The sequence below is a fragment of the Peromyscus californicus genome, unplaced genomic scaffold (genome assembly GCF_007827085.1).
Source record: "Peromyscus californicus insignis strain IS unplaced genomic scaffold, ASM782708v3 Scaffold_22__1_contigs__length_63687245, whole genome shotgun sequence".
Lineage (NCBI taxonomy): Eukaryota > Metazoa > Chordata > Mammalia > Rodentia > Cricetidae > Peromyscus > Peromyscus californicus.
In genome coordinates, this window is record NW_026294525.1 from 49,757,870 (window position 1) to 49,785,513 (window position 27,644).

The following is a 27,644-nucleotide window of genomic DNA, read 5'->3' on the forward strand; positions in this document are numbered from 1 at the left end:
GGAATTTTTGGGGGGGGGGGCCGAGATGGGCTAGAGGGAAGAGAGGGAGGAAGGAAAGCAATGTAATTCTATTAAAAACACAAACCCCACAAAATTGAAAAAATATTTAAAAAATTAGCTCTTTGATAGTTTTATCCTTTAAAAAAAATCATATTCAGTGCCCCCAGCACTTCCCAGATCCACCCTACTTCTCTACCCACCAACTTTGTGTCTTTTAAAAAAATCTTAATTTTTAAAAAATCCATCAAGACCAATTTATGCTACCCAAATATTCTTGCATGTGTAGTCCTGCCCTGGAGCATGGTCAGCTTACCAGGGTCGCATAGTTACTTGTAGATGTAACCAACGGTCTTATTAAATAAGAAACACAGAGCCGATTCAGAGAAGAAAGCCAAGAGGTCAGAGCTAAGAGCCTCACCCTTCCTGATTCAGGGATCCTCTTCAGCCAAGAGAGCTCTCCGAAAAAAAGGGGACCTACTTCCTGTGTGTGTCTTTATATAGTCTAGCTGTTCTGCCTTCTCTTTGGTTGTAAACCCAAACATGTGACTGCCTCGTCACTGCCTGAATGTACCGCCCTCCAGGTCCTTAAAGGCGTGCGCCACCGCCGCCATGCACTTGCTATGGCTCTGATAGCTCTGACCCCCAGACAACTTTATTTATTAACATACAATTAAAATCACATTTCAGTACAAGTAAAATACCACCACAGTTACTTTCTTCGTTTATTGCTCCTTCTTTTTCATTGGCTACCCAGGTTCTTATCTCTCGCAAGCTTAAGCCTTCTCCTTAAATTTTTTAAATAATATTTTTACTTTCTATTTTTTGGAATTTCATAATGTATTTTGAACATATTCACCCTGCCCTCAACTCTCCTATAACCATCCCCACTTCCCACCCAACTTTTAAATGCTCCTCTTTGAGTCCAGTTTGTGTACCCAACTTGGGGTGGGCTGCCCCAGAGTCTGGCTAGCCTGTGGAGTGACCCCATTAAAGAAAACTCTCCCCCTAAACCACCAAATACTAATAACGTCTTAGTTAGGTTATCGATTTTGTGCCCACCTTCCCTTTCTGTGCTGAGATTTCATCTGGTTAAAATTTCCACACGTCTTTCTTGCAAATATTGTCATAATCACTGTGAGTTCATATGGTCAATTGCTCTGTAATGTTTGTAAAAATTTCTGATTTTCTTTTCTTTTCTTCCACTGCAGGCTCCTACAATTTCCCCCCTTCCTCTTCCATGAAGATCCCTGAGCTTTGAGGAAAGGGGAGTGGTATGTACGCAGTGCTGAGCAGTCTCTTTTACATCTCCTTTAAACCATATTTTTATTATTATTTATGTATGTGCATGTGTGTGTATGTGCTGAGGAGGGCAGAGGCATGTCAGATCCCCTGGACCTAGAGTTACAGTTGTGCACTGTGAGTTGACTGATGTGGGTACTGGACTTGAACTCATGTCCTCTGCAAGAACAATACATGCTCTTAAGTGCTAAGTCATCTCCAGCTTCACTCCATAGTCCCTTGTTCTCTGCATGTTGGCCAGTTGGGAGATTCTGTATTAGGTGTTATTTACCGTAAGAAGTTTTTCTGAGAAGAGTTGAAAGACGCACTGGTCTTGGGTATAGCAGTCAGTCATTAGGAAACACTTTAATAGTATGTCTGTGTACCAGAATAATAGCAGTGGGTTTTCCTCCAGGGTCTATGATCTATCTAGCTACTGGGTCTTAGCCCCAATAACTGTGCCGGTATGGGTTCTATCTCATGGAGTGAGCCTTAGATATAATCAGAGTGGTTGGTTACTACCATAAAGTTTGTGCCACTATTGCACCGCTGGGTACTGGTCAGGGCAGTCACTGTGGTAGTTTGCAGGGTTCACAGTTGGGTAAGATGATGGTTATTTTTCTTCTGCTGTAGCAAGTATTGCACCTTGTAGAACTATGAAGACAATCCAGTTGGAATGAAGTTTTCAGGTGAGTACCAGCTTGATTTATGTTTTAAGATTTAAATATGGTGTCTTCAGCAATAGGATTTTATCATCAAGTTCTGGATGGCAGTCAAGATTACTGGCAATATCCTGTGATGCTTGGGGAATCTATGTGGCCTCACTGGCTAACAACTCAAAAATAGGCAAGTGACTCCTAGTACTAGGGTTTTTAATTGGGGAGTACTGTTTCTCTGTTGTACTGTAACTCCACTAAACCTCTTTATGTTATATTCATAAAACTCTAAAATGTGGGGAATGACTGCAGATAAAGTCATTGATGCATTGAAACAGGATCAATTTTTCTATTCTAGGTTTATATTAAAACTCTGTATATCTTTTAGAAAGAGTCTATAGTGTAATAGGTTTCCATGGCCTTTTCAAAATGCCTTTAGTAACTGATGTTCTAAGATAAAGTGAACCATGGGTACTCAAGAAACCACTTTATTAACTACCCAAGTAGCGTACTTCCACTTGAACTATTGTATATAATGCCAACTATAGAAACCAGAGGTAATCAAATGAAAATCTCAGTGCCAAATGTGGGATATTTCTCTTTGAGTTGTTGGTCAGGAAAGTCTAAGAGTCCCTCAACCATGTGCTATTGTTATCACTATTGTTATTGGTTGTGGATCAGAACTTGAAGGTAAGATCCTATTACTGAAGACATCACATATCTTGGTTGCAGGACATAGAGAAATGAAGCTGAAACTGAACTGGAAGTTTCCTCCTTGCTGGTTAGCCTTCACAATGTTGGAAAGTGCTATGCAGCCATCTGGGGAAGAAGTCATCAATGGTCTTACCCAGTGGTGTATCTTGTATACTATAATACTTATCTGTCAGGAAAGATATACCCACTGTTACAACAGTGGAATAACTTTTAGGGGTCAACCAACTTCTTTCTGTTTGGACTCGAGTCAGCTTAACAGGAGGGAATTCATGCCTGATACTGTCAAGCCCATGGGCTACACTCTATGGGGAAATAACTACATTTGTTTTGTTAAATGGGACTTGTATGAAACTGCTTTCTAAATACTTATATTTATACATATAGACAAGTGCTGCTCTCAGCATTTATCAAAGCAGCTCCCCTCCAACAAATAACAGTGAAAAAAGACTTATGGTTGATTAATATACTGAGAAGTGACTGCTGAGCACTTAGCCCTAACTGGGACATTTAGATCACCCCTCTACTTTACAAGAAACACCATTGGAAGAGGTAGCAGAAAAATATGAGCTGGACGATGGGGAGGATGCTTGTGAAACACTATCTTCAGGGAGTAATGTGGTTGGTCATTATAACCCTGAACTTGCCTGCACAAGATTAGGTGTGTCCATATTTAGTCATGGATGGAGGAGGGGCTCATAGGGCTCTATCCTTCCCTGGGCAAGGATTTTGATGCTGGGGGAGGGGGAAGTCACGGATTTCAGTGGTATAGTCACTGTTGAGTCACCAATGCTTTTGTGGATAGTTGCAAACCCATGCTCATCCAGACAGCCTGATTACATCCAGTGCTCCACAAAACAAAATGACAAGAAAGTGCAAAGGGCACTGGTAGGGAAGGTGGGTGACAAAGGTAGCAGGTAACAGGATTGGGGTGAATGTGAGCAGGATGCATTATATACATGTACAAGATCATCAAAGAGTAAATTTAATTAAAAGGAAACCTCTACCTTGTAAGACAGATCAGTCAATATTTTCATCACTGTATGTTTTCTTAAAAGACAACCACCACCACCAAACACTCAGAAGTTGTAAACCAAATAAATTCTCCCCCAAATTAGGATCTGGATTGCTTTAAACATTGTCAAAATTCTTGGCCACTAAAAGTGGTAAGAAATTAATGATTCGTGGATCTAAGAAAGCAGCATTAATGAGACTCTATTGTCTGATGTCCAATTGCTTTAAAATGTGGGGAGTAACAAGTACAGATAAAGTCACTGATGCATTGAAACAGGATCAATCTAGTACACCTCATCTTCTCTAGCTGATTTGGAGCTAAACAATTTTAATGTCAGATTCTTATCTTTCTCTTTTCTCCTTTTCTTTCTTTTATTTATTTTTTTTTTGAGACAGGTCTTTTTTTTTTTGATTATTAAAATTTTTTTTTTTAATTTTGCAATACAATTCAGTTCTACATATCAGCCACGGATTCCCTTGTTCTCCCCCCTCCCGCCCCCCTCACCTTCTCCCCAGGCCCCCCCCCCCATTCCCATCTCCTCCAGGGCAAAGCCTTCACCACAGACTGAGATCAACCTGGTAGACTCAGTCCAGGTAGGTCCAGGCCCCTCCTCCCAGGCCGAGCCAAGCAATCCTGCATAGGCCCCAGGTTTCAAACAGCCAACTCATGCAATGAGCACAGGACCTGGTCCCACTGCCTGGATACCTCCCAAACAGACCAGGCCAATCAACTGTCTCACCCACTCAGAGGGCCTGATCCAATTGGGGACCCCTCAGCCACTGGTTCATAGCTCATGTGTTTCCATTTGTTTGGCTATTTGTCCCTGTGCTTTATCCAACCTTGGTCTCAACAATTCTCGCTCATATAAACCCTCCTCATTCTCACTAATTGGACTCCCAGAGATCCACCCAGGGCCTAGTCATGGATCTCTGCATCCAGATCCCTCAGTAGTTGGATGAGGTTTCTAGCACGACAATTAGGGTGTTTGGCCATCCCATCACCAGAGTAGGTCAGTTCGGGCTGAGACAGGTCTTTCTATGTCGCTCTGGTTGGACCATTTGCCCTGGAGACCATTTGCCTCTGCCCTGAGTGCTGGGATTAAAAGTGTACTTCACGTCGGACGGTGGTGGCGCATGCCTTTAATCCCAGCACTCGGGAGGCAGAGCCAGGTGGATCTCTGTGAGTTCGAGGCCAGCCTGGGTTACCAAGTGAGTTCCAGGAGAGGTGCAAAGCTACACAGAGAAACCCTGTCTCGAAAAACCAAAAAAAAAAAAAAAAAAAAAAAAAAAAGCGTACTTCACTATGCCCCACTGATTCTTGCCTTTCTGATGGAGATAGATTTCTTCTTATTTCTACTATGTCATATTTATATGTTCAATGAAATGGATTCCCTACTTCCTAAGACCTGCTCACTCTCAGAGAGAGATGACACTAATATATAGAATATATAAGGTTGTTTCCACATAGGTCCCTGTCAGTATTGGTGATCATTGTTTACATGTAATTTTCATTTTTATTTATCTGATTAAACCAGTGGTTAAGGTACAAACTTCAATTAGGAAATAAACTTTTCCAAAGGAAAAGCACAAAGAGTGCTTTATGTGAAGCCACTCTGAGACAAGAACTCTCCATATATATATCTTATCCTCCCACATGTGGTCACATTAGTTACCTATATTCTAGGAAGGGCATATAGTGCATGCCCAACCTTACCTTAAAAAAAAAATATTCTTTCTTCCTGCCTTCCTCATCACAGGAAGAGGAATACAAGTTGGAAGTTCCAACTTGAGGAGTGCTTACATTCTAGTATTTGTAATACTTAAATTTATTTTGGGGCCAGGGATAACTTTGCAAAGACAATTTCATCCCATTAAAATATATATTACATAGACATTAACTTTCTAACTACATTTTGAGTAACTCTTCTTCAAGAATGAACTTGTTTGAACAGACATATTTCCTTTATTATAGGTGAGAATCTACCAGTAGGATTGAGTATAAAGACAAAAAACTGTAGCTAGGTTTGGCTGTGCATGCATGGAGATCCAGCACTTGGGAAACAAAGGGAGAACAGTTCTGAGTTTGAAGCCAGGCTAAGTTACTTGAGATGCAAAACTGAACCAAACCAAACCCCAAAGACAAAAAAAATAAAAAAAAAATAAAATAAAAAAAATTACAATTTACACTGAACTTTCCTCTTGTATTTGTATGAGAGAAAAGAGAAGTAGTTTTGAGAAATGGAAAAAAAAAATAGATGAATAACAGGGGATATAATGGGAAGGTAACGAGAAAAAACCAGAGCAGCTTTTCTGGAAGGAACACTCTATATATTTTATTTCCACCAGTTACAGTGTTCACACTTTCAAAGATCAGTGTATGGTCTTTGAAAAATCATCACTGATCTCTGTAATATAATTCACATCATATATTATTATCTTTTAAAAGAAATCTGTGAAACTATTTCTACATGTGATCAGACCAAAGTATAAATTCTACTAATAAGACCCAGCTTGTGTTACCTCATAGATTTATATGTTTCATATTGCTTAAACTCCTAACCTGTCACACCTCAAAGTAATTTTCATTAGAAAAGGGAGTAGATGACATTCATGTAAACAGTACATTGTGAGATGCCAAGTTGGATAACTCATAACTGTCACCTCCAACATACACAACTTAAAAATGACACTACATGCTTACTTGTCTTATATGTAAAGAAACCCATGAAGCTGTTACAAAAGGTAACACTTTCTAAAAGGCCTCTGTGGCTAATGTTGCTGGAATCATCACTGCAGCCATTGTCAATTTCCTAGATGTTTTGAGGTTAGAAGTTGATTCTGTCAAGGTAGACTCCAAGTAATTCAACTTGTCCACATGACTCAACAGCCAAGACTCTTAGCCAAGACTCTTTGTGACCTGTTTGGGTCAGGTTACTATACTGCCAAGTCAGTGAAGGCATCGGAGACCTTTGTATTGACCTGTGTGGAAATGTCTGCTTTTGTGACATTGAGATAAATGTCATACTGCTGGTCTAGGCCGAGGTAACAGTCACTCATTAGATACAGGGTGAAGATATACCTGAAATATAAAAACACAAAGTACATGATACATGTAAGTGAGAATGCCTTTATGAAACACACCATTGTATATATATCAATAAAAGAAAAATCTGGAGATAAAATGTCACTTTTCAGCCATATTTTAGTCTTTTTCTATTTTATGAAGCAAAGTTGGAGATTAATAGTTTGAACATGTATTTAAGCATGAGAATTAACACAGGTGGAGGGGGATACCTATACAGAAAGTCATTAGTACATGCTCGAGTAAGTGCAGGCTTTTCAGGATACAGGATCACCATACTTCACTTATCTTGGAACTTGAGTGTATGATGCTGCTTACCTTCCAGGTGTTTCAGGAGTAAAGAAAGAGAGCGAGGCATCATGATGAGTTCGAACAAATCCTACTCGTTTTAAAGCAATCAGCTCTCTTTTATCCACCTCTCCTAAGATCAAAAGCCATCCTTCATCTTTTAATTTGGGAAATCGAGGGGTAACTGCATAACTCTCGTGTTTTCCCTGAAAACCAGAAGAAAGATAAAACATGACCAATGCTTGTATTTTCTAGTCTGTTGGCTCTGGTTACAAGGCTATGCTGTTTCACCTGAAGTCAAGCTCAAGCACAGCTAGCTGGATGTTTTGCAGTTCCTTTCTTTCTGGTTTTTGTTCTGTACTATGTCTTTAGCTCCCTTTTTTTAAGGCTCCCAGAGCATATAAAGGGACCATTCTATGGCTATGATTATCAAAACATTTGGCTCAGCTAGAACAGAAAGCTCCAAGTCATTACATACAGTTTACATGCCATTCCTAAAACAAACATTAACATTACACAGACAGAGAGATGAAAAATCTGAGGTACAATATTAAATTTAGATGTTACATCAATCTTCCAACGTGGCATGCACAACAAAGAACTGATGGTTAGGAAAACGAGTAAGCAAATGAACATGTTAGTCAAGACTAGACAGTGAACCTCACAATAATGAACAAAGGCAGAACCTTTGCTCTTGCCCAAGAATAAAATCCACATATTCTTATATGGATATATAGGACATATTTTATCTCTGTGTAGCCCTGGCTGTCCTGGAACCCAATCTGTACACCAGGATGGCCTTGAACTCATAGAGATCCTCTGCCTCCTGAGGGCTCGAATTAAAGGTGTGTGCCACCACCACCCAGCAAAAGGACATATTTAATGTGGCATAATGAAAACTTTTCTCAAAGACGACAGATGATACCCATATACACATTGCTCAATTCTCCAGGGAACAAATGAAGGAAGTTGGACAGCAGTTATCTCAGGAGGTGATATGACAAATATTAGTTTCAATAGCAAAGAAATAAAGAGCAGAGGAGAGGAGAGAGGAGTGAGAGAGAGCAAAGAAAGGGAGGCAGTGCTAAGACTACTCTGTGTGTCCAGGTATGAAGGAAACACAGTGAGCACGTGGATGAACGTCAGATACTTAAACCACAATCAACACTGGATGTACCACTGAGCATATTCACAGTCTAACCAGACAAGAATCATAGGTATGTATGCTGGGAATATCCTTTCTTTTTGATGTCTGACTCATGGAGCAGTGTCAAAAAGCCTTTTTAGAGAGACTATCTCCCAACAGTGACCCAGAAGCTCTAGAGGCAGAAGAGGGACTTGTGTGGCTCATTCTGGCGACCTAGAGCAAGTGCCAAGAGACTATACTTTGAAATCCAGTCTGCAGAATTTTCTGAGATTGAGTCAATTTACTTTAAGCCTAGCTGTTACAGTGTTCCACAAAGTGTAAATACAGTCTGAGGCTTAGACTGGAGAGGACTTGCACAGATAGGCCTGCCCTCAGCTGTGCACTGAGGGACCACAACATGTGAAGGATGGCATAGGGACAAGCCCTAAACCTGTTTCTGCACTAGTACTGGACTGAGATAGTTTGCAACCTGCACCTAGCTAGTATTCACCTGCACAAAGACCAGTGATGGAGATTGGGCCTGTTCCCTTAAGCATGTGGGCTGAATGAGGGCTTAAATACAGCACTGGAACTCCAGTCTCCAGTGGGAGAAATGACACTTCACCCATACTACAACATAGTCTACTTGAACATTGCAAATACTTCAACTGAAATAATATTTTTAGTTGAAATTTTAAAACAAACAAACAAACACAAAATTAAATCCAAACTAATGACCTAAGCCCAGATAGGCAAATTCCAACAAAGAAGCAATAAACATGAAAAGTCATGGCAATGTGCTTTCTTTGAAAATGGTCAATTCCAAAATAAGAGATTCCAAAGAAAAGTAAATTAGATAAAATCCCTGACAAGTAATTCAAATGAAGAGTTAAAAGAATACTTAATGACATAAAATCTTTGATGTCACTGAATACATTAAAATAATTCAAACAAACAGCTGAGTGATTCAGAAAGTCAATAGAGAGTATGACAGAGGCACTTAGGGGCTGGATAGAGTATGAAGGCGGGCATGGTAGTATGTGCCTTTAATCTCAGAGATGGTGAGGTGGAGAAGAGAGGATCCCAAGGCTTGCTGGTGAGTCAGCTTAGCTAATCAGGAAGCCCCAGGTACAGTGAGAGATCCCATTTTAAAAAAAGTAAGGTGGAAAATAAGGTAGATGGCTCCAAAGGGACAAAACATGTGCACATACACCCATCTCACCCTCCAGAGGGACAACACCTCCACACATGTGCACATACACCCATTTCACCCATTTGTGTATGTACATGCACATCATTAACTAAAACAATTAGTTTTTTTTGGAAATTAAAGCACAGTAAGTCAAATAAAATCAATGAAAGCTTTATTAATAGAATGGATTAAAGTATAAGACAGAATACCAGAGCTACATGACAGACAAATTAGAACATCCAGACAATGACAAAAATAAAATGATGAGAAAGTATAAACAGAACACACAAAATCTATGGGACACCGATAACAACTAAATATATGAATTAGAGACATAGAAGGACAAGCTAAAGGCATAGAAAATATATTTAATAAAAACAGCAGATTTTCCAAATTGAGGGAAAGAGATGGCTATGTAGATAGATGAGGCATTTTGCTAAGCAGTCAAACAAACAACTTTCCATGTCATATTATACTTGAAACAGTAAATATACAGAACAAAGAGAAGACACAAGTTACTTATAAAGGTGAATACATCAGGAGAACAGCCGATTTCTCAATAGAAATCTAAAAGCTAGGAGAGCATGTAACAACCTACTTTCAGTTCTCAAGGACAGTAACTGTCAATTCACATCACAATATCTAGCACCTTCTAGACTAAAAGTAGAAGGGAAAAGTTTTCATGCCAAACACAAACTGAAGGAATTCGTGACAGCTAAGTCAGTATTACAGATATTTGAGGGAATCTTATGGTCTGAAGAGGACGATATACACACCCACAAGAAAACAATAAACTATACTAGAATGGCAGTTAAGCAAACAGGGAGAAGCACTAAACATTACAAAATCAATGAAATGACAGGCATTAATATACACTTTATGGTGGTTTGAATGAAAATGGTTCCCATAGGCTCAAAGGACGAGGCACTATTAGGAGGTGTGTGTGGCCTTTGTTGGAGGAAATGAATCATTAGGGGTCGGGCTTTGAGTTCTTAAATGCTCAAGTCAAGTCCAGTGTGTCACTGTCACTTTGTGCTGCGGATTCAGATGTAGAACTCCCAGCCACCTCTCCAACACTATGCATGCTTCCCGTCAAGATGATAGTGGACTGACTAAATCTGTGAACTGTAAGCCAGCCCCAATTAAATGTTTTCCTTTATAATAGTTGTTGTGGTCATGGTGTCTCTTTACAGCAAGAAAACCCTAACTAAGACAACCTTTCAATAGTAATGGAATGTTAATGGTATTAATTCTTCAATCATAAGACACTGAGTGAAAGACTAGATTTAAAACCAGGATCCAGAGGCTGGGGAGATAGCTCAGTGGGTGAAGAGTTTGCTGTGTATGTGTGTGAGGACTGAAGTTGGAATCCTCAGGACCCACATTAAGTGGCAGGTACCTGTGGCAGCCCACTTACAATCTTGGCACTTAAGAAGCAGAGACAAGGATGCTGCAGGTGCCTTGCTAGATAAGCTGAACCAGTGAGTTCTGGATTCACTGAGGGACCTTGAATCAATATATGGTTAGGAATGATCAGAGAAGACACCAACATCAATCTCTAGCTTCCACATGTACCTGTACACATGTGCATATGCACCTACGTGCATGACACATACATTCATTCCCCCAAAGAGTCCTATATTTGTTGCCTTCAATAAACATATGTAATTAGCAAAGACGCACAACCTTAGTTTGGTGAAAGGACAGAAAAAAGTATTCCAAGCACATGAAACTAGCAAGCTAGCAGGTGTAGCTAGTGCTGAAAAAAATTGAGACTTAGTGTGAACGCCTTCTTACTAAGACTTCCTAAGAAGGCAACTTTACAGTGGTAAAAGTAGCAACAGGAAGATATTTCAGTGTTAATGATACACATATTAAACATTGATATATGCAAGTTCATAAACAAAAACTATGGGATGCAAAAGAGTAAATGAACTTCAACAAAGTACAACAGGTGACTTTAGTCAGATTCTCCAAACTAAAACAAAACAAAACCAAAAAACCCCCAAAAACACAACCACTAAAATCATAATTAAAGGACATCATATAGCAAATGGACATAAGAGACATCTACAGAATTTTCTATCAAACACTGAAAATGCTGCTTGCCTAAGGAGTACATGGGACTTTCTCTAAAGTAGTTCATATATTAAGACACAAAGAAAATATTAACAAATTGAAGAAAATTAGAGTAATTTCTTGCATTCTATGTGATCACAAAAAAGTAAAACTAGAAATCAACATAAGAGAAATTAAAGAACATACATAAACTCATAGAGAATGAATACCACATTACTGAACCAGAAGACTCTGTCACTGAGAAAGAAGAGGAATTAAAAAAGTACTATACTTGAATGAAATGAAAGTACACAACAAGAGAATTGTGATATATAATTCAAGTGGTTCCAAGGCAGGACTTTATAGCTATAAATACCCACAATAAAAATCAGAGAAACATTAAATAAATGACTTAATAAAGCACCCCAAGGTCTTAGAAAAGCAAGAATAACCCAATCCCCCAAAGTAGATTAGCTGGAACGAAAGAGTAACAATCAGGGCAGAAAATAATAAGATGAATGTTGAAAAAAAAATATAAAGAATCAAAGAACCAGAATCTATGAGAACATAAGCAAGATAAACTTGACAAACACTTAGACAAACCAAACTACTGAAACAGAGATCAAAGTGGGCACTGCAACAGACACTAGTGATATTTGGAGCATCTTCAGGCATATCTAAAAAAGAAACCAAACAAACCAAAAAACCCCAAAACCCAAAATTCAACAAATGAGAAAACTGAGAAGAAACGGATGATTTTCTTGACACGTGTGACCTACCCAAATTAACTAAGAGCCTGTCAACACTGTACCAGGCAATGATGAGGCAGAGTGGTCAGACTGCCAACTAAACTGAGGCCAGGCTCAGATGGATTTCCTGCTGAATGTTGCCAGACATTAAGAATTAATAACAATGGGACAAGGTTTACAAAGCAAGTTCTAGGCCCACCTACCCAGGAATTGAAACTGTAAACACAGCAATTTGTAACATATATTGCTCGCCACAGTCCATGACTAGATGTACTTGAAGTTTATTTTGGGATTTATTTCTAAAAGATCATCTACTGGTTTTGTAAGAAAATGACCTTATGACATAAATCTACTTATACCAAAAAGCTCTTCATTAGATTGTATTGTGTTCCAGGCAGTTTTTCTTAACAGTAATTGGAAATTAAATTTAGTTTTTTTTTAGCACAATTAAATATATTTTTAAGGTGAATTATTAAGGCAACTTCACTATGATTTTATTTTTATAATTAATACTATTTTGTATCTATTATTTTTTATGTGAAAACAGAGGGCAAGCCGGGCGGTGGTGGCGCTCGCCTTTAATCCCAGCACTCGGGAGGCAGAGCCAGGTGGATCTCTGTGAATTCCAGGCCAGCCTGGGCTACAGAGTGAGTTCCAAGGATAGGCTCCAAAACTACACAGAGAAACCCTGTCTCGAAAAACCAAAACAAACAAACAAAAAACCAAAACCAAAAACCAAAACCAAACCAAAACAAAACAAAAAACAGAGGGCAAAAGTTGCTAGTTGAAACCTTATTCATGAAGGCTTACTCTTGACACCAGCAAGGCCTGAAACTATGAGGCTGAAAGGAAGAAGTCTTTATTATTTCAATTATGGTATCCTTTAAAAACCATCTGCCTATTCTATGTGATCTTCTGGGACTTAAATGATTTTGGTATCAGGCTACAGAAAAGAGCACAGTAATATACAATAAAACTGTTGTACATTTTTTTCTCTGCATGAAATTGACAGTGTTCTTGAATGCATTACTATGAAGCAAGCAGCAGATATGGCAATTAAGCCTCAGAAAAACTTAAGTGTTTTATTCAGGTGCAGAGTACTTACTACCTAGGGAAGTTTCAACTTCATCTGCATCTAGTGTATTGTAGGTCCTGTACATCAAGATCCTCTAAAGCAGTGCTTCTCAAGAGTTTAATATCTTTATAAATCCTGTGGGGCACTGAGAAAGTATCAGATCCATGAGATTCTGTTTTGGTTAGTGTGGAGGGGGTTCAAGGAATCCACTTTCAAGGTACCCCAGCTGGAAAAGTCTGTGAGCAGTGCTACAGGCATTATAAGGTGGAGGGAGATTCCGGACATGACAAACAGCACATGAGGAGAACTAATTTCAAAAGACTGACGTGAGCTGCTAATGCCAGTTGAGAAAGCAGGATTCATGAATGACACGGACACATTAGTAATAGAAAAGATACGTGTGGTGGTGCATGTGAGTACTTGGTGTGAAATATCTGAGGATAGAAAGCAAATGTCATACCTTGTGGGACTCAAAGTGGACTCTCTGCAGGCTGACTTGAAGCACATACTCCTGATCAGCATGCAACTTGATCCATTTGTTGTCATCTCGTTTGTCTGCTGTCAGAGTTGAGATGGAGAGTTCATTATGTCCTTCAACTAAGCCATCCCATGAGCCTTTAACACTTATGCCAACATTTATCACTGGCAGGCGAGATAAGAAATTCCATGCCTGAATAAAAAAGAAAAATAATAAAGGAACAATTAGTGGAAAATGCAGAGAACAACTAAGTCAGTCTTCTAACTTTGAGACTATATCTGTGTTGATACAGCTGTTCCAATAATACAGATACTTTATACTTTCCCCAGCTTCGTGCTACTACTAGGATTCAGCTAGTGACATGACCCCACTCAGATTTCACTAGCTTTTATTATTCTTGTATATGTGGAAATAACATGCTTTCAATTTTAGTTCAAAAAAATTGAAAAAAAAAAGACATTACAATCTAAACTTATTTCTTTATTGTAAATCTCACCTGATTTGAATAACTATTGGCTACACTAAAAAGTAAGCATGATTAAAAAGTTTACTGTTAACTGCTCTGTTTTAGAGATGTGCTGATTCAGATATTATAAGTGACTTTTCATGTGGAGAGCATTATTTGGGCCTATAAAGACAACTTGAAAAGAAACTGATGTCAGTGTCTTTCATTAAGCAACTTAAAGAAACATAATACATTTTTTTGTTTACATTCTAAATTTATTCTGTAAATTTCTACAGTATAATCTCATAATAGCTGTAATTCATAGGGAGCCCTGTAATTCTAGGGGTCCTTCTAGAAAAAAATGTATTTTTTGCATTATCATCCCCACAGTACTAATTAAAACACCACCTATTAAGAGTGGAAATGTGTGGCCTCTGCACCTCACCTGGGCAACACAGTAGAGCTGGCCCTGATGGTGTAGGTGTGGGTGAGATGACCATGAGGATTTGAAAGCAGGAGAACTGGCCCCACCTTGCTCATCACTGCAGGAGGTGAACTAGCCAGGGCAATGCTGGAGAGCTCACCCTGGTGGTGAGGACAGGGGAGAGATGGCGGGATGATCAACCTTGCAAGTACCCAGACCCAGAACCAGGTTTACGAGTTGGCCTGCCCCAACATCCACCCTATCTATGATCTACTGGAGCATGTGAAGGGGCCTGACCTGCAGACCCAAAGCTGCAGGATCACCACATCACAGGGCAACAACAGGATATCCAAGAGGAGTCCCAGTGAGGGCCCAGCATTGATAATGTAGCAGAAGCCAGAGGCTTCGAACTCGACTAACGAGTCTTTGTAATGAATACTTGCAAGTAAAGATACATGGACAAAAGGGTTTACTGCGTGACTCACTGTGTCACACTGCAGCTTCCATGATGAGACGAGACAGATAATTTTCCCCCCTTTTTTTCTCTTAAATTTTATTTTCGGGGGGAGGTTGTAGGGGTAGAGGGTGGATATAAAGGGTGGGGGAAATAAATGGGATAGAGATGCATGATGTGAAAGACACAAATAATAAATAAAAAGAAAGTTAAAAAAAGTGGAAATATTTTGCTACTTTATGCTTCCTCTTTAAGACACTTGAAAATAATCATTCAATCAGTGCTCTACAATACAGAATGAAAAAATGAAAGTCTAGATCCCTGGAAACCATGTCACAAGAAACTCAAGGTATTTAAGGTAACTGTCATCTTTTGGAACATTTATAAGTATGGGAGAGCTTACTAGCTATTGAGACTACTTCCTAATGTAGTTTAAAAAGTCCATGAGCACTTTCACTTTGGTTCCTTTGATTCCTTAATGTGTACCACAGTTTTCCTTATAGACTTTAATTGCTTGTTCACGATGGTTTTACTGTTGTTGAGTGTATGTAATTGAAATGAAGTAGCTCAGATGAGCCAAACCACCCTCGGGAATTAAAAAAAGAAGAAAGAAAGAAAAAAAGAAAGGAAGGAAGGAAGGAAGGAAAAAAGAAAGAGAAAGAAAGAAGGAAAAGTTAGTTCAATGAGAATTGTCACTGTAACCCCAATCCTGTAACTTTTTCTTACGAATCTGAAATTATGCCTGGAACTAGATTCTGAAGTAGTCAGCTACAGAACGTAGTTTAAACACATACGATGGGTGAGCCCCTGCCAGAACCAGCTGTTCTCAAGTTGAGAAACTGCTCTACTTAAGACTGGCCAGCATGTAAAAGTGGTCAAGGAGACACACAATTTCAGTAGAGCATTTATTTAATGAGGTGACACATGTGAAACAAACCTATTACTACTCTTTCTCTTTACTTGCACAATTAAATTAGTTACCAATAACATGTTTTCTGGTTTTAGCAACTCTTTGAATTACTATACAATGCTCTTAAAAATATCTGGCTTTTATATGTGTGAAATCTTTTGGAAGGATTTAGTATTAATTTTCAGCCTATAATGTGTACACATTGACTTACTAGGTGTATATATATACACACATACACACACATATATACATACATACATGCACACACGCACACTCACACAAACACATGTATCATGAGCTATTTTTAAAGAAACTCCTAAGACATTTCAATACCAGCCAAACATATTTATCTGAGGATTAATCTTCATCTATTGAATCAGGCAAGATCACTGCCATGCATATAATTATTTAATTAGCAGCCAAATCCTCTGCCAGTCAGCAGCCGTTCCAGGCATACTGATGGGGTAGGAGATGCAAATCTCACAGTCGTACTGCTTTTTCTCATTACTACTGCAATTAGCACTTAAATTGATGCTTTAAACATACTAATTTCTGGAATAATTCAGGATTTGTATGTTACCTGGGATCGCCTCACTGCAGAGCCGACACCAGATTGCTCTGCAAATTGAAGCACTTTTGAGCCAAATAACCATCATCATATCAGACAGAGCCAATTTGCATTTGGTTTTAAAGATAACAGAATGGCAATTTATGCAAATAAATTAAGTAAGTTTACTTCTGAGTTCTCCCTCAACTAATTATAACAATGTTCTAATTTTTCATCACATCTAAAACTTGGCTTAAAATCAGTGTATGCTATGTGAGAAATCTGTTGTTGGTAATAGTAGTCTTGTTTGAATTCAAAGATGTTTTTATTCATAATTTTGATGGTAATTTAGTCAGAAAGATAGGCATTTATTATGAATATTTAAATAAAATGATTTGTGTCAATTTGGGGTTCAACAGAAACTGAACAGTCAATCAGACACTTATGCCTGTTATACTTTTACCAAGTCTTGATTAAAGTAAGTTTCACTTGGAAAATGAAGAAACACGGTGTAGAAGTTTCCTCAATACTTGAAGTTAAAGAATTATGAAGACATGCTGAACACTTACTTTAAAATTTCAGGATAAAAAAATACTAATGACTTAAAAGTCTAGACAGTCAAATATTTCTGGCATCATCCATTCATGTTTTTAGTTTTCCCAAAAACTGTTTGGATAGATGACTTACTCTGCCTTTCACAACAGCAATTTAACTGTCTATATAAGTCATATAGTTCACAAAAGGAGCATATTTGAAAGACTATCTTATACTCTAGGAAGAGAAAAATTGGATAGTATATATGCCCAGGCATCCCCACCCCCTCCAATGAAATTCAAAGTCTTTGCTCTGTGTAATTAAACCATTACATTTTCATAAGGAAGAAAACTTTGTATGTACAGTCAAAATACTGCAATTTACAAAATACAACAGTCTCAAATTTAAACTAAGGTGTTTTATGTAACATTTATTGGCCTTGTGAGGCACAATAGCACACATAGTGTGTTTACTATAAGTTTAGGACTAAGGCTGCAGTGAGGTTGTGAGATGAAACATGGATGATCAATGCTTGGAACACTTCAGATGCATAATATGCTTGATTTAAAATTAACTTTTGGTCATTATGTATTCAGAAACCCTTCACTGTTAATATTTTTCATGATTCCATTACCATATGGGTTGGCGACCCACAGCTGAAGAAGCTGTGTTCTAAGTTAGGAAACTGTTGATCTGGAGGAGAGATGGATGTACCTGCTTTGCTTTTGCTGACTGTAACTCGTTCTCCACCATGGAGCTGAATACATAGTCTTTCCCTTCACAGGCATGGATCAGCTCAGGAAGGCACTCAATGGATGTTCGGCATTTAGCATGTGGGCCCTTTATGGGTGGTTTCCATTTCCTATGAAATAATATACACCAATAAAATAATTCCTTCGCAGCAAAATGATGACAGTAACAGTTTCTTTAAATACTACTCAGTATTCTCTAAGCCATCTCTAATACTGTATGAAATATGTAAACTGTAATTTACACATAAACACTTAGATTTCACAGACAGTGGTTGTCTACAGGAACACAGGCCATTAGATCTTATGCTAAGAAAAAAAATACAACTGAAATCATACTCATACTCTTAAGGGTTTCCAGAAAACTGGAGGGGATTTCCTAGGCCCCCGCTTGTTCTAAGTTTTCATAATAGACCTCTGAGTCCCTCAGTATGCCTTCTTTACTACTAATATCCAGCTTTTGTATCATTTAATAATTCAGGGAAAGGATCCTGAGATAGCCACAGACACATAGGGGTGTCTGCCACCTCTTAACACTTGCTACTGGTCTGACTTGCTCTAAGCACATTTGTATTATTTTTCAGGGATATCCCATGGAGGACTCAAACATCTTGGAGTGCCATAGAGCCTAATATATTTGAGTTAAATAAGAGACTCTCCTGAAGGGACTCCATATATGCCTGAAGTGGTTTTATTTTTGTTTTGTTTTGTTGGTGAGTCCTATGTTTCATGTTGCCTAGGCTAACCTTCAGCTTGATATGTGGCTGAGGATATAGCCTTGAACTCCTGATCTTCTTGCCTCCAATTCCTGAGTGCTGTATACTAACAGGACTGGTTTACATAGTTCTGGGGGTTGAACCCAGGCCTTCCTGCTTGCTAGGCAAACACTCTGTCAACTGAGCTACCGTCTGCAACCTGCACCTGAGGTTTTTGTTGTTATTTGTATCTACAAGCATCTAATGATTGCAACATCTTTCCCAGGTGATAAAATTATAAAAGGAACATGATGGCAAGCTTCAAGCAGATTGTTTTGTTTGATTTCATGACTGTGAAAAAAGACTTTGGTCGAAAAGTGTCTCTTGACTATATAACACTGGTGTGAAAGAAATATTTTATTTAAATCCTGCCAACCTCCAGGTATCAAGTATTTTTTCCCCTCTGGCTAAAACAATTGTAACTATTATGAGGCCTAAGGCTAAGTAATATGATGCTACCATAAACTCTTCTAGCATATAAAACAACATTTTTATAAACATGTTTTCATTTGAAAACATTTCAGATTCCTTAACTCTCTTATACTACAGAAGAAAATGGCAATCTATTTTATGTTTGATTACAAAGTACATTATCAATGTCTTCTTAAATGGAGGCTGATATTATAAGGGAATAAATTCAATTAAAACAGACATACAACCAACCAATGCTGCAAATGGGAAAGGATTTATATAGGAAGGGGCTAAACTTGCTGTTCATCTTAGGGTTGGTAACCCCATTCCAAGGGAGGATATTATATCATAGCCCACACTCTTCTCCTCTAGAAAACAGTTATTTTCAACCTGAAAGAATCAATTTTCAAGGCACCACATGAAAGTGTAGCAGCTATCTGAGCTTAGAGAGGAACACCACTTTTGTGGCTGTGGTAGAGTCCGGTGGTAGGGCTCAAGCACGGCATGTATCAACCACTGGGTTGGATCTCAGCAACCCCTGACCCCATTTAAAAAAATGTTTTTAAATCAAAACAATTACATTGACAAAACAATTACCTGAAAAGGTGAAGATGGTGCTGCTCTATGTTTGGTATTGTGAGAAGAGAGGAGTCCTTTAGCCATCGGCCTTGGATCACCATCTGAACCAGGTGAGTGATGTTCAGGGCAGTCACCAGCCAGCCCTGGCTTGCAGCCACATCCAGCATGGCCTGAATAAGGAAAATCATGTTAGCCTCTCAACAACAACAACAACAACAACAACAACAACAACAACATAGGGAAGCCAATATTATGTCTTAAAATTACTGTGTATCAGAACGGAAACTAAAAACTGAGCTACAGCTAAGATAGGGAACAAACTAAGTTTCCCATAGAAGGATCAAATATAAGCTTTTGAGGACAGTAAAAAAAAAGTCAGCTATTACTGTCTCCAGTAATAAGAAAATGGTATACTTTTTGAGTAAATAGTTACACAATTCACAGCAGCAAGAGCATTTAAAATGTAAATTTTACTGTCTTTCAAATGTAAAATCAGTAACCATAGGGGAAAAGTTTATTATTTATTTGTTTTTTTATTAAAAGAACATTTTCCTGAAAGAGCAGGCTAAGGATACAGGCGGACTCTTAATGACAATAGAGCACACTGTATATAGGCAACTGCCTGTGGCCCATGCGTAGTGACGGAAGCTACCCATATTGGACTATACATTTAATCTAATGTTTTATGGACAAACAAAAGGCTGCATTTGCTTAAGGCAAAACTAAACAGTGAAATCTTATTTAAACAGAGGAGAAGTTTACATAAGCAAAGTGATTTCAATTAAATTAGATTCTGCAGAATGCTGACTGAAAGACATGTAAGTTAATATGATATTGGGCAATTGTACAGTTTCGGGACTGTACTAGCTTGTTTTGGGATGTACCTAGTACTCCATTACAATGATACTTTAACAGTAAATATTTCACTGATGGTAAGATATTATAAAATGTTGTACAAAGTCTACTTTTAGAAATGATTTAAGCTATGTTAGTAATGTGCCATACTATCATTTTGTGGTATCAATGTGAATATATTCTCCTAAGCTTTAAATTTCCAACGGTGTTCTATAATACACAAAAAGTAAATTACAAAAACTTGTCAAATAAAGTCTACATTCTTTTTATGTACAATACAGGGAAATGGACCAGGGTTCTTGGATATAATGATTAGTGTGACAGAATGATCAAGCTGGTCCTTAGCACCTGTTGGGCTGCTAGCTACACACCAAAAGCCTGGAGATGTATGTATGTGTGTGTGTATATATATACTTATACATACACACACGTGTGGATACATAAGTATGTGCATATGTGAATGTTTCATGCACACATGAACTCCGAGAAACATTGTATGTGTACATTTCTTCTTTTTTTGCAAAGCAGAATTTCTTTAAGATGTACGAGACAAACAAGTTATAAAATAATGCTATGTAGAAAATAATATAGTTCTCAAATCACAACGCTTGAGACCAGCTTAGAGAACAGAAAAGAGAAATGAGTAACTGTACTAATGCAATACAATGATGCATTTAGAACTTGTAATGAGGACCAACAACAACAATTTTACTTTTGATTTTGTATTGTAATGTGACTGGAAATAAATTCCAGAACAAAAGCTCACATCTATAGTTGGATGGACTAACCATATGGTTTTAACTTTGAAGTTTTCATTATGAAGTTGAAAGATTTCATAAAATTTATGAGTGTTCTCCACAAGTTTTCATTGTATGATCCAGATGTGAAAATACAAAAAGAAAATAATGCAAGGTAAGCACTTACATCAAGTGAAAGTTCTATCGCGATGGAAACTTTAATTTATAGAAAGGACAGGGATGCCTCACTGCTTAGCCTCTGTCTCCATTTATTCCCATTCTAACTCAGTTTTGTTTAATCAATACTTAATTTTCTTACTAAAATGAATTTCTAAAGAAGTAAAACTAATCAGTCCATCTCTCTACAAGTATTTTCAATGACATCACACTGTGTGGTGGACAAAACAGACACGTCCTTGCACAGCAGTCAAACCCTGTAACTACTGTCTCTCTTTTCTCTTTGGTCATCTTGCCCAATATACTCTCAGTGCAGTAATACAAAATGACTGGCGTTCTCTAGATTTACACTATCACTTTTTTAATCTTCAATACTTGAGAATTTCCCATTTATCATTTGAAACCTTCCTGATTCTTCCAGACAGATATAGTTTGTCTCCTCTGCCTCTACCTCAAGGTAGATGACCATTACCTTAATGCGATTCTCTGTTTACATATTATCCTGTAAACTACAGACTTCTTCTCTTGAGAATTTGTAATCATTCTTTGTAATTCTAGCCCTAGCACAGTCTATTCAGTAAATATTTTGTGGCATTCTGAATGAAAACAGCCCCCACAGACTCAGGGAGTGGCATTATTGGAGGTGTGGCCTTGTTGGAGAAGGTGTGTCACCGTGGGTGGGCTTTGAGGTTTCAGAAGCTCAAGACAGGCCCAGCGTCTCTCTCTTCCTGCTGCCTGCAGATGCAGATGTTGATCTCTCAGCTTCTCTCCAGCACCATGTCATCCTTTGTGCTGCCATGCTTTCCACCATGATAATGGACTAAACCTCTGAACTTTGTAAGCCAGCCCCAGTTAAATGTTTTCCTTTATAAGAGCTACCACGGTCACAGTGTCTATTCACAGCAATAAAATGCTAGTTAAGACATATTTGCTTTATTAAAGCATACATAAAAATCCAACAATAATGATTATAACATTATGACTAAATCATTGAGATATACTAAAAGCAGTATAAAAGAAAAACAAACAAACTTTGAGTCAGACATAGATTTGGATCCTAATTTTATCCCATTTATCACATCTAAATTTGAGAAAGTCTCTTTACACTACTGAAGAGGTTCTATGGAAGCAAAGAGAAAATATACATGAATCTTCCAGCAGCTGTCTGCTGCACAGGAGACAGTAATGAACAGAGACCCATTTAAACATCATAAAACAATACTTTTTCCCCTCTCCTAGCAGAGATTTCCTTTTATCTCTTTCATGCCCATTTCTACAGAGGGTAGGAGGAGTAGAGGAGAGGAGAATGCATGGCCAGGAGCAGATGCATGGGCTGGGCATCAGGAGAGGTTTGTGACTACAAAAATGTCAAGGGACAAGGCAAAGAACCAGTCCTGCTGTGCAGGACAAACAGAGATATCAGTCTGCTTCTCAGGTGGAATGGAAGCCCATGCCACTGTTCAGAGGGTCATAACTGACAGGGATTACTGCTGTGGGATGTCTTTCTGTATGCTGTGAATATGTGTTGCTCTGATTGGTTGATAAATAAAGCTACATTGCCCTATGGCAGGGTAGGATGGAGCCAGGTGGGGAAATCCAAGAGAGATAGGAGAGGAGAAAGGAGAATGGGGCAGATGCTACCAGCCACCACCAGGAGAAGCAAGATGTAAAGTACCAATAAGCCACAAGCCACGTGGCAAGGTACAGATTTATAGAAATGGGTTAATTTAAGATATAAGAGCTAGTTAGCAAGAATCCTGCCATGGCCATAGTTTGAAAATAATATAAGCCTCTGTATATTTATTTGGGTCTGAGTGGCTATGGGACTGGGCAGGACACAGGAAAGCTTCCAACTACAGCTTACAATGGGAGACTGAGGATCCTGGCAGCTATGACTGAGCCTGGAAAGGACTCTGTGTGCTGTGGGATAATGCTTTTGTAAACTGGTTTAATAAAACACTGATTGGCCAGTAGTCAGGCTGGAAGTATAGGTGGGATAAGCAGACAAGGAGAATTCTGGGAAGATAAAGGCTGATGCCAGCCCGCCGCCCAGGGAACAGCATGTAATGGCACATAGGTAAAGTCACGGAACACGTGGCAACATATAGATTAACAGAAATAGGCTGAGTTTAAGTGCAAGAGCTCGTATGTAGTAAGCCTGAGCTATGGCTGAGCAGTTTTAATTAATATAAGCCTCTGTGTTTACTTGGGTCTGAGCAGCTGCAGACTGGGTGGGACACAGGAAAAACTGTGTCTTACTATCTTACAACAGTCTTTCCCAGGTTACTCCATATCACAGAGATCTGACAGCCAACCACAGAAGATTGCTTTGGCACACTGAGGAGACCAAGTTATAATGATTCTGAGTACAGAAAAACATGGACGGGGGCTGACACTTTATAAGACTTTCTCTTCCTGAATTGGAATCAATTTTCATTGATTATTATCTCTAGCTATAGTGGAATGAAAATGTGATTTCTAGCACTGCATTCATTTTTATAAAATTAGACAACAAAAACCTATCATAATAGAAACAGTCAGGATGTCTGTTATTCACTGAAGAGAGGTGGGCTGGAATGGATATGCTGAATTAGGTTTTGGACACATTTTAATGGAGATGGAGCTATGAAGCCAGGTGGGTAATTGAGGTAAGACAAGCTCCACAGGGAGTATATGCTACAGCTGGACTCAGAAATCCAGGGCACAAAGCGGTCAGCCAGAAAGTTACAATGAGCAGCACTGCTAACAAAGGAATCAGTAACAGAGTAGGGGCAGGAGGCAAGACCCAGAAAGGTAGGAGAGGATGGCACAGGAGGCCATCTGAACATCCTCAACCACACTGGAAGTAATTTGTGATTTGAATAGACATTTGCTAAATGCTTGCTATTTGTCAAACAGTCTATTAGCATTTTTTTATGTAACATTAAATTTAAGCACATTTTATAGATGAAGATCATGGCTAGGAGAGAGAAAAAACATTATCTAAGACTATAAAATTTTAGAAAATGAGTCTGGTTAAGATTCAAATTCAAATTGTTGGGAGCTTGCCTCCAATGGTATATTTAGCATAGTAAATAGTATATATAATTAATATTAGTATAATAGTATATATATATATATATATATATATATATAATAGTAAATATAGTAAACAGCCAATGAAATTCAGAATAAAGTGGAGAGTGTGTAGAATTTGAGTGGGGTTGTAATTTAGAACAACTGATTTTATGAGGAATGTGCATATTAGATCAATGGGACTTCAAGAATGTTTCTCAATTAAAGCAAATAAAATCTTGTTTCAGTATTTGTCAGGGAATGGTTCCAGGACCCTGAAGGATGCCAAAATCTGTGGATATTCATGTCTCCTATTTAAAATGGTAGTATTTATATGTAACATATGCATATATTCCTCTATACCTTAAATCACCTGCAGATTACTTATGATACCTAATACACTGTATTGCTTAAGTAATGACAAAAGAAAAAGAGAAAAAAAAAGGCCATATCTAGCACTGACTGAATTCTTCCAATATTTTGCTCCATGGTTGGCAGAATATGCAGATGTAGAAGTGTTGAGTATGGAAGGCTGATGACTACAGACTTCAGTGCAATTCAGACACTTGGCACTGGTTTGTAGCTGGTGTGGTAAGTTAGACACAAACCAACAGCTTAGAACTGTACCTCTAACTGGAAGGCCCTGGGCAAATTAGTTAATTATCGAAGTTCATTTTCCACATCTGAATAACTGAGTCTGATATCTGTCACTTTTTAAAAGAATTCTACCTTCTGTATAAGCTTTAATATTTCAGCAATGACATATGACTACAGATACACCATATATAATATATATATTTACATTTGTTTTCTATCTTTTCAGGTGGACTCTAGCATTTGAGGTCATTTCTAGTAAACACCAAATAAGCTGTACAGAGAAGAGAAAATCCTGGAGTCAGGATATGAGGGTTCAGAAAAGTAGTTTTGTTGATCACTGAAGATCTCATAGGACCAATGAAAGGAAAGCAAAGGAAATCTCTGTAGATGAAGGTTAACATTCTCTTCATTAAGGGAGCAAAAACACTTGGAGGAAAAACTGGGTAGAATCAATGATGGAAAAAATCCTGGAACAGTCCTGCTGTCAACAGCAAGACTCTATAGTGGATTCAACAATGTTCGGAGATTATTTCTAGCAATAATTAGTGATTATGGCCTGAAGGCAGAGAATTCATAGTTCCTGTTCATAGTTACCCATGGCAGCATGAGATTTTAGCACATTCTGACACTAGTGTTAAAGTGGCTACTTTGAGTACAATCATAAGGGGACACGGAGTAAATTAATAGAACAGGAAGGGGAGAAAAGATTCCTGATGATAGTACCAGAAATGCTCAGTCCAGTTGACCAATAAGGATACTGTGAGAGAGGAGACTCAAGTGGTGATCATGCCGGTGCTGGGTGAGGCAGTTTGACATTGACCAAAGTGCAGGAGTATGGGTTGCAGATGATTATGCTGTTTAAAAAGCCATCCATTGAAGCCACTATGATGGGGCTCAAGATGGCAAACTGGCAATAATGAACTCTGTTTGAGGAAGGTAGGGAAAAAGAGTTTAGGAAACAGTTAACAAAAGACACCTAATGGATTTCTAGCAGAAGCTGGCTCCCTAGAAGGAAATAGTTGGAGAGACAACAGGAGGCTAGCTTTTATCTCTGTAGGACAAGAACTACTCAGCATGAATTTCAGAGGAGAGTAGAGGAGAATGAACTAGTCTGTGTCGGCCTATGTCTGAGTGAGGGAGCAAGACTGGAAAGAAGATGAAACAGAGGCAAACCCCAGGAAAGAGAGAGTATACACCTAGAGGCATTTCATCCTCAAGGACTTTGAAGTGATTCATGGCATGTGAAGGTAAAGGAAAGCAGAAGGAACGAACGGTCTCTAGAAGAAAATCTGTTTAGTTGAAGGCATGCTTTAGGGTATGGACAGACCTCACATCCTCAACATTTACTATACATCCATCTCAGAAATCCCTAGGCTTCTCAAGTTTGATCTTAACAGTGAAAACCCAGTAAGTTTATCCAAATCTAATAATATTTTTCTTATCATCTTCACCGACAGCAAATTATACTTTAAACAGTGAATATATAAATTTATCAAGTAATACAAATCTTCAATTATTGTGAAAATACCCAAACAGTAAATTATATATAAAGTTATAGTGTGTGCAAACATGATGATGAAAATATTTGTACATTAGCATACAGATTATAAAACATTTTCACAAATAACCTAATTTAATCCTTACCCATAGCAACTGTGAGACAGGGAAAGAGAATGTTGCAGAAGGTCAGTGACTATGCAATAACACACAAAAGAGTGATGGAGGTAAGGATTAATCTTGTTTTTCCAATTTCAGACCTGTGCTCACTCCATGAAACTCCACTACCTCTGCTGACTTACATACACATATGCTGTCTTATTTCAAAGAGGATTCTAGTTGACTCACAACCTCTTCTTTCCCACACATAGAAAATGAACATTGAATTTAAACAAAATGATGTAATTAAATAATTACTGTCTCTATTAATAAATTTTGTCAATACAAGTTTTGAAAACAAAACGTGAATTAGCTTTAATACATATAGCTGTAGCTATTCAGGCATTATTTTTTGAAACAAAATTCATTCTCGAGTAAAATAATAAAAAAATCAAACTTAACAGTGAGCACTAATACAATTAAGTCAATTTCACTGTATTGCAAGAAAACCAATGAAACAGAATAGTAAAGGAAAACTCTACGATTAAAAATTTCTTCCCAAACCAGAAGTTAATTTTAAGAAATCTGGGCTGCAAAGTGTGCAGAATCTGGCATGTGATGCTCCAGTCATATGCTTCTGATGCAGCACTCTGGTAGACCTCATCTTTTCCTTGATTCATTCTCCCAGTGAGAAATCCTTCCTCTGTTCCACTATTTCTCCTACTGTATCTATTGATTATAAAGAGATCACATGCATATTAACTTATCACCAAAACAATAGCTGAAGTGGCAGGTGACATTGCCACTTCTGCCTAAATTAAATAATATAAAGATAGAATTCTCTTCTTGGATTTTAAAGATTTATTTTACCCCAAATGAGAGAAAATTACATTAATTTAGAGAAGCAAAGTTAATAGGGGAGTATCACTGGAATGCAAATCACTACAGAAAGATGATAAAACCAAAGTCTGAGAAACTATCATAGCTAAGACAGGTCAAGAAAGACCAGAAAGTCAGGCTATTTATGTAGTATCCTGAAAGACAATATGAATAGAAAAAAATTAGCAAGTAAATATTAAAGAGCCCTAAATAATTATGGATTTTGACTAATAA

The 27,644-nt window shown here is 38.1% G+C and overlaps 1 protein-coding gene across 5 annotated transcripts in view; it reads right to left on the reverse strand.

Annotated features, from left to right (window-relative positions):
* Positions 1-5,965: 5,965 nt before the first annotated feature.
* The window catches only part of Ascc3 (activating signal cointegrator 1 complex subunit 3), a 337,712-nt gene continuing 316,033 nt past the window's right edge, over positions 5,966-27,644 (reverse strand). For 4 of the 5 annotated variants that reach the window (XM_052751374.1, XM_052751375.1, XM_052751376.1 and 1 more), the window contains 5 exons: positions 19,534-19,685; positions 17,736-17,883; positions 13,690-13,899; positions 7,060-7,235; positions 5,966-6,738 (listed from right to left, as the gene is read on the reverse strand). In XM_052751374.1, the coding sequence (XP_052607334.1) occupies positions 6,594-6,738; positions 7,060-7,235; positions 13,690-13,899; positions 17,736-17,883; positions 19,534-19,685 (831 nt within the window). In that variant the 3' untranslated portion in view covers positions 5,966-6,593. Of the gene's footprint in view, positions 6,739-7,059; positions 7,236-13,689; positions 13,900-17,735; positions 17,884-19,533; positions 19,686-19,966; positions 27,261-27,644 lie in introns of those variants that run through there. The other variant, XM_052751378.1, reaches the window with a different exon arrangement.